The following is a 7922-nucleotide window of genomic DNA, read 5'->3' as shown; positions in this document are numbered from 1 at the left end:
CCTGCCCCGCTCCGGGCCGCGGTTTCCCCATAAATCAAACCGGGACGATCTTAGTTCGCACTTCATGGGGTGGCTGTAAGGATCACGCGTGGGGCGGAGCGACAGGAGTAAGCGCTCACCCAGCCGAGGCTGCTGCGCTCCTACCGCCCTTTGCCGAGCGCGCACTCTTACAAGAGAGGCTGCCTTTCCAACCTTTATTTTGAACTGTCGAAAAGAAAATGCAAAAACTTAGAAGATGCATAATGACAAAGTGCCACTAGGACATGGGTGACGCTTTAAATCAATTCGAATGAATCAGTGTTTTGTTAATGAAGTCTATTTCTAGAGCGCTCCCAGCGGGCCAGGCAGGCACTTTGCCAGACCGGTTCAGGATAGTTTGTAAAGTCATTTAATTCTCAAAACTCTCGGAAATAGGACTCAGCATTCTCATTTTACAGAAAACTCAGGAAGGTGAAGTCTGGAGTACAAGTCTGCTGTGGGGCTCAGGGTGCAGGAGCTGAGGACTTGTAACAGTCTCGTGTCCAAATTAGGACATTTCTGAGCGAAAGGTGACAATCCTAATAATTATGCTGGAGCAACAGGCATGGATGGGGACTGTCCTGGGCAAACAGCAAACCTGGTCACCAGTAATGTCCCCCCTCCCCCCCCGCCCCCACACACGCAGAATATGTCCTTGGGAATTGGAGCCAGAAAGTCTGCTTCCCACAGCCTTGCCTCCATCTTGACCCCTACAATTGGGACTCTGGTACCAGCTGGTCATCTTTTTTTCTGTAATTGCCCTGGGGAGGGAAGTGGCCAGGTGTCCCAAGGGAGGGGGCTGGACAGAATGAGACAGCTCAAGGTGGGCTAATGCCAGCGCAGCAGTTAGGGGGACAGGCCCACCTCCTCAGCACAGCCGGTGCCTGCTTCCCCTAGGTTACATTCATATGCTCTTCCACCCCTAGAGTTCGGATCTAGCCAAGCTGTGTGACCTCAGGCAAGGCACTTGACCCGTCTGAGCCTCAGTCTCCTGATCTGCAGAATGGAGGAAACGAGCACCTCTCACCCAGCAGGGGCTGTTAGAACTTTATTACTTGCAGGGAGTTTAAGCCGGTAGGAAAAGCTTGGAGGGGAGAAGGGTTTAGCAGTTACAATCCTTGGTTGATGGAAGATGTTCCCCCTGGGAAGGGAGCTGACTTAGAACAGGGCCCTCATAGTGCACCTCCTGGTCCAGGTTCTGTTGGCCTGTGGCCCTGGCCAGCTGGGCTGGGTGGCCCTGGTCAGCCGTTCCACAGGGCAGGGCCACCGCACCTTCCACTGCTCAGCAGCTGGGCTGCATTGCCAGCCAGATGTTCACCAGCTGCTGCATTCCACCCAGCCTCAGCCCCACCTCTGGGCCACAGTGGCTCTGCACACCCCAGGCATGAGCGGACTGCATGAGTCACGGGACGTCGGGCCTGAAGTAAGTCACCGTGGGATGGAGATGAAGCCTGTCCTCCACCCGTCGGGGATGCAGGGACTGGGCTTTGCTGAGCCCCACAGCTCGAGCAGACAACGTTTGCATGCCAAGAGCAGGCATCAGAATGGCTGTGTGCGCTGTGCGCTCTGGTCAGCAGAGAAACTAGGCGGAGGGGAGTGGGGGAGGGCAGCCTGGGGGCATCAGACCCGTCCCAGAGCCCAGAGGTCTTCCAAGGACCCCGCCTCCTTGGCACCACTTACACCAGACACCAATCATCAAGCTCACTGGAGAGCCCCAGCCTGCAGTTCTGGCCTCCCCACCCTATGTCCTCCCCTCCAAATCTACCAGGGCCATTGACTTGCACCACGTCTCTCTGTCTCTCTCTCTCACACACACACACACACACACACACACAAACACACACGCCACCTTAGTTTTCAGGTTCTCTGCGGAGAAATGCACCTCCTCTCCAGATGCTCTCCTCCAGCAGGTTTGCAGGAGGCACAGCCCAGCCCTCATTATATGGCCTTGAACCCAGAGACCCTCATTACTCTTAACAGTAGGGGACCTGGCCTGAGCTGGGTCTACCTCTCCTGGGAAGATGGGGCCAGGACAGTTTCCAGCTTGTCTCCGCCAAGCGTTTGACCTGATGACAGGTAAACTCAGGGCCATGGTGGGGCAGTGGATGCAGGCTGGGCATCCTCTTCCATAAAGCACAGGAAAAGCAAAGAAAGCTATTTTGCAGAGAGAAAAGACTGAAGCAAACAGGCAGGGAGAAGCAGAGGCTGAGGCCAAGAGGAGAGGCAGGAGGGAGAGGGAAGAGGAGCCCCCGGCCCCGGGCTCTCCGAGCTGGGTAGCCCTTCCCACCCAGGGTTCCAGGAGACCCTCCCAGGGCCTCCCTTTTCTGTTTAAACCAACTTGGGAGAGATTCGGGCCTTGGGGCCATGGGCCCTGACTGAGCACGCTCCATAACCCCACCCCTGCAACCTGGGTTCCCGGAGTGACCCGTGCTGGCCAGGCCCCCACCCTGCAAACCCTGGGCTGTTGCCTACTCTTTTGCCTGGAATGTTCCCCTGTCTCCCCACCCTTCCAGGCCTGGCCTGAAGCCCTCCCCCTCCTCTCCTCTCTGGCGTCCCACCCTGAGGTTTTCTGCAGCTCGATGCTTGATTTGGAGTTGACTGTTTCCTGCCTCAGTGTCTCCAGCCCAAGCCAGAAGTCAGCTGAGGGCCTCTCTGTACCCCACCCTCAAACCCCCCTAGACTTTGCCTGATAAGCCTCCTGGAGCAGAGGGGAGAGGGCAGGTGCCCGTGGTCACAGGACCCCAGCAAAGCCCCCTGTGCCCCTGGCAAAGCCAGTGAGCTCAGCTTCCGCCACCTTCTTGTGACTGCACGTTCTTCCACTCACTCCCCGGGCGCCGGGTGTGTGCACCCACACGCCAGGGTGGTGAGTCTGTGCCCACAGCCAGGGCGCCTGCTGCCAACCAGCACGGGAGGACCAGAGGCACAGCACCCGGCGAGTAAAGGGATCCTTTATTTCCACGTTAAACAGAATTGGTCCATGCTGCTGCCTGTCCCTGCTGCCTGGGGCAGGAAGAGCCACAGGAGGGGGGTGGGTCCCTGGAGGCCCCCAGCACCCCAGCGCCAAGGCCCTGCGGTCTGCTGGCAGGGAAAGGGGTGGAGCTGCAGGAGGAAATGCCATGGAATCCTGGGCAGAGGCCGGCAGGGGGCCTGGCCACAGGGGGACTCCCCCACAGGACAGACTGGAATGGCAGCCAGGCCTCCACGCCCAGCAGGTGGCAGGTGGGGCCACAGGACCGCAGGGCCAGTTTGGGAAGTGTCAATAAGTCAAAGGCCAAACCCAGGTGAGCAGGGTCACAAAGGAGAGCTCCCAGCAGCCTATCTGAGCCCCCCGGACCTGGGCTCCCCCAGGCCCTTGAGGCCCCCGTCTTTGGATAGGCCACCATTTGAAAGGGGCACTGGGCCCAGGGCAGGCGATTCCTTCGAGTCTGGCCCGGTCTCAGGATCCTGAGAATGAAGTCTTCTATGTGGCCAATGATACCCCTGCAGGGGCGGGCCATGCCCCTGGCCAGCCTAGCAGGCTGCACCGTGGTCCCAGGAGCCCCCGGCTGCAGGCTCCTCTGCGGAGAGCTCCCTAGGATCTTGTGCTTCTTGGCCTGCCCTGTCCCTCATTTGTGCCGAGTTGCTGGGTGTGTGGTGGGTGACAGGTGGGGGGGCTGCAGTAGGACAGAGGGCCGCTCTGGGACTGGGGGCTCTGGCTCTTGTTGAACCCACCCCTGTGGGTTGTCCCCCTCAGCCTTTCAAGTACCAACCCTGCCTGGGTCCCCACTTTCATGAGGAAGAGTGAGTATATTAGTGCCACGGGGCATCTGCCATAGCTCCCCCATCATCCAGGGGAGGCGCACACACAGCTGGCACTCCATAAACGGGCGTGGACTGACTGTAACTTGTGTGCACGCACAGATGGTCTTGTACACATGTATGCATCACACACACAGGCATGTGTCTGCAAGGTGTCCATTGCGCACGTGCACTTATTACTGCCCTGGGGTGTGCATGTTTGCACGTGCACGGTGGCAGTGCACACTTACTCCTGCTGGTATGGAGGGGGACATGGGCATCAACTCGGAAGGGTGGGTGAGTAGTCACCAGGGAGGGGACACAGCAGCAGGCTCTGGGGGTGTGCCTGCGTGGGCGCACCTGCCGGGGGTGTGCATGTCCCAGGCCCAGGGCACAGCACGGGTCTGGGTGGCCCTCACTGCTGGTTGGCACAGCTCTCAGGCAGGCTGTGCAGAATGGCCTCCAAGTTCTGCTTGTCGGCGCGGATCTCGGCGAGGTTGCTCTCAAAACTCTGGATCTGCAGCTCCTGCTGCTCCGACTCCTGCTCCAAGAGCCTCAGTTTCCCCTGCAGGGCCCCGGGTGGGCCCAGCTGCAGCCTCAGGCGCTCCAGTGCCCGCTGGGTCTCGTTCAGGGCCTGGGCTGGGGTTTGATGGGTGTCCAGCGACCCTGCAGAGGGACACAGACAGCCTCAGTGTGGGCCAGCTCCCCTGCAGGGCCCAGAGCCTGTTCAGCCCCCCATCCCCGAGACCCTCCCCAGCCCGAACCTTCCAGAAATCCGAGTGCCTGCCATCTACCAGAGAAACTGAGGGACCAAGAAGGCAGTGGGGTGAGGCAGGGGAGAGTGTGGTCTGGGCACCCCACCGGGCTCATGTGCAGACGTTAGAACTTTCCTCCTGGGTGGCACGGGGCAACTGTTGATTTTTGTTGTTGGTATTACTATTACTGTGAAAAAAGTGGCTTTGGGTGAGTGCTGAGCGCCAGCTTCCTCATCTACAAAGCAGTGTGTGTGCATGAGGTCCTCATGATGCCTGCTGGCTCCCACATGCCGCCTCCATTCACCAAGAGCACACATTTACAGGTACCACTTGTGCTGGGATGCAGGAGGAGCTGGGGCTATAGAAGGTTTCTGGCTTCAGAATGAGGATGAGGAGGTGAACGGGGCAGGAAGGGCTGCAGGGGAAGCGGACAGGGGGGTCTGGTCCTGGCCCTGCACAGATTAGCTCTATTTCTTGGGATCAAGAAATTCCTGATGGGCTGGCCCCATGGCCAAGTGGTTAAAGTTCCACGTGCTCCCCTTTGGTGGCCCAGGTTCACGGGTTCAGATCCCAGGCGCAGACCTACACCACTCATCAGCCATGCTGTGGAGGCATCCCACATACAAAGTAGAGGAAGACTGGCACAGATGTTAGCTCAGGGCTAATCTTCCTCAACAAGAAAAAAAAAAAAGAGGAAGATTGGCAAGGGATAGTAGCACAGGGTGAGTCTTCCTCCTCAAAAACAGAAAAAAAAAAAAAAAGAGAGAACTTCCTGAGGCTCCCCAAGTGTAAAACGAGGGGGTGGGGCCGGGACTCACATTTGAACTTGATGGAGGTGATGGTGGCATGGAATCCACAGGCTGCCTCCCCAACCTGGCCCTTGTCATTAGGGTGACATTCAACAGGAAGACAGGGCTCAGCCAGCGGGGACGGGAAGTAAGCCCTAAATGGCTTCTAACCCCACAGGATCCCACTGGGCCCCAGGGCTCCTCCAGGCCCTGACTTTCCTGGGCGATGCAGGCTGGGTCGGAGGGCAGGCAGCTGCAGGAGGGGAGCCGGGGGCAGGCAGAGGCAGAGGGGGGCCAGCCCTGCCTCTGGGCAGGTCCCGCTCTCAGCAAGGACCTCGAGAGGCCCCATCATCCACAGCAAGGTCCAAACAGCCTGGCCTTTGAGGAGACTCAGAATCAAGTTACAGCCTCCACTCTACCTGCCCAGCTGGGGTTCCGGGGTGGGGGTTGCGGGGGAGAGGAAGGGCCAGGTGTTATGTTCACTCCTGCATCCCCAGGTCAAGCCCAGTGCCAGCATGAATGAAGGAATGCCAGTGACAACAGCCAGAGTGGTTTCCCCCTGTAGAGAGTTTGTTCTGTGCCGGGCACGGTGTCCAGTGCTCTGAGTCCTTGGCATTGTGTACAGACTAGTGGCTACGGGCGGGCACTCTGACTCAGTTAGACCCAAGTGTGAACCAGAGCTTCCCCTAGTGACGGGCTGTGGGACCCTGGGCACATCATTGAAACTCTCTGTGCCTCACTTTCTTTGTCTGCAAAATGGCAAGAGGGTAAGTGTCCTCGCCTCAGAAGGTTAGTCTGAGAATTCTATCAGAGCACGTGTATGAACAGCTCGGTGTGGGCCTGGTGTCCAGCCGAAACGCGCAACACGCTGACTCTTCCCCTCCTTCTTAAGAATGAAAATTGAAAATGCCTGCTGTTGCGTGGAGGAACCTCACAGACCTTACGCTAAGTGAAATAAACCAGTCACGAAACGACAACTACCGTCTGATTCTGCTTGTATGAGGGTCCTGGAGTGCCAAGTTCATAGCAACAGAAAGGAGAATGCTGGTCGCCAGGGGCTGGCGGCTGGGGACCAGGGGATTCATGTTTACTGGGTACAGAGTTTCTGTTTAGGATGGTTTAAAATGTTCTGGAAGTGGATGGTGGTGATGGTGGCACAAGGAGGTGAATGCACTTAATGCCACTGAACTGTACACTCAAACGTGGTTAAAATGGGGGCTGGCCTGGTGGCGTAGTGGTTCAGTTTGTGCACTCCACTTCAGCGGCCCGGGGTTCATGGGTTTGGATCCTGGGTGCAGACCTACACACTACTCATCGAGCCATGCTCTGGTGGCGTCCCACATACAAAATAGAGGAAGACTGGTACAGATGTTAGCTCAGGGACAATCTTCCTCAAGCAAAAAGAGGAAGATTGGCAACAAATGTTAGCTCAGGGCCGATCTTCTTCACCAAAAAAAAAAAAAAAAAAGGTTAAAATGGCAAATTTTATGTATATTTTACCACAATTTAAAAAATGCATGTTGTTCATTTCAGCCCAACTGCTCTGGTACCGTCTCCCCATCCCCGCTCTGAGGCCTTCACGTCTTGGTGAGCTCTGTCCCCTTCATTGGAAATGCATCCTTGCTAAAGCTCATCTTGAATTCTGCCTCCTCCCTAAGATCCACTACTCACTGATTCTCACCACATGACTGGTATCACAGGGTGGCAAGTCCTTCCTAAGTTACCCGCCTGTTACTCCCATTTTACAGATGGGTGAACTGAGGCTCAGAGAGGTAGAGTGATCTTCCCAAGGTCTCACAGCCAAGGAAGGGAATGCCAGACTGGAGTGTTGGTTTATCTGATTCCAAACCAGCAGCTGACCCTCGATGTCACCCTTGCTTCTGGGATATTCTCTCTCCCTCTCTCTGCGATGTCTCTTCTCCATCACGGAGGGCTGACCAGCGCCTCTGGTACCTACAGGTGTCCTGTCCGTGGTTAGTTTTCCCCCTGCCCCACCAGACTAGAGGCCCCTGGAGACACAAAGTGAACTCACTTCTGGACACAAGCCCACCCCGCACGGGGGCCTGCAGCAACTACAAATGCTTGTCACTGACCACAAGGCCGGGGATGGGGGAGGCCGCGCAGACAAGGGCAAGGAGGAGATCTCCCCAGGACTGGGCCCCGCAGGAGGATCGCAGAGGTGCCCCAGAGACCCGGGGCGCCAGGGCCCAGCCTCGGGCCCTCCTTACCCAGCCTGTCCAGCAGCTCCGTCAAGGCCTCGATGTCCTTCTCCAGGGAGAGGCGCGATTCCCGGATCTGCCGCTCCACCTTGCTCAGCCCGGCACCCACCTTGGGGCGAGGGAAGGAGGAAAAGCTTGAGGGGTCCCTGCTGCCTCCCAGGGCTGGGAGCAAGTGGGGCGGGGGCCTCGGCACACGTACCTGCTCGGCCTCCTCCAGCTCCCGTCCACGCGCTCCCAGGGCCAGCGCCTGGCGGGAGGCCTGTCGCAGCGTCGCCTGGGTCTGGCTGGACAGCCGGCCGGCTCGGCGGTATTCCTGCTTCCCCTCCCGCAGCAAGGCCTTGGCGAGCTATGGCGTGGGCAGCAGT

The 7922-nt window shown here is 58.0% G+C and overlaps 1 protein-coding gene across 2 annotated transcripts in view; it reads right to left on the bottom strand.

The window, feature by feature from the left end:
- Window positions 1-2950: 2950 nt before the first annotated feature.
- Window positions 2951-7922, bottom strand: part of LAMC3 (laminin subunit gamma 3) — a 58071-nt gene continuing 53099 nt past the window's right edge. For both annotated transcript variants that reach the window (XM_070250865.1, XM_070250866.1), the window contains exons 26-28: window positions 7757-7903; window positions 7567-7666; window positions 2951-4461 (exon numbers count right to left, since the gene is read on the bottom strand). In XM_070250865.1, coding sequence (XP_070106966.1) covers window positions 4211-4461; window positions 7567-7666; window positions 7757-7903 — 498 coding nt within the window. In that variant the 3' untranslated portion in view covers window positions 2951-4210. The remainder of the gene's footprint in view (window positions 4462-7566; window positions 7667-7756; window positions 7904-7922) is intronic.

This window comes from Equus caballus, chromosome 25 (genome assembly GCF_041296265.1).
Source record: "Equus caballus isolate H_3958 breed thoroughbred chromosome 25, TB-T2T, whole genome shotgun sequence".
In the NCBI taxonomy this organism is placed as follows: domain Eukaryota; kingdom Metazoa; phylum Chordata; class Mammalia; order Perissodactyla; family Equidae; genus Equus; species Equus caballus.
The sequence above is the reverse complement of the archived record's forward strand: the minus strand, read 5'-3'. Positions and strand labels throughout refer to the sequence as shown.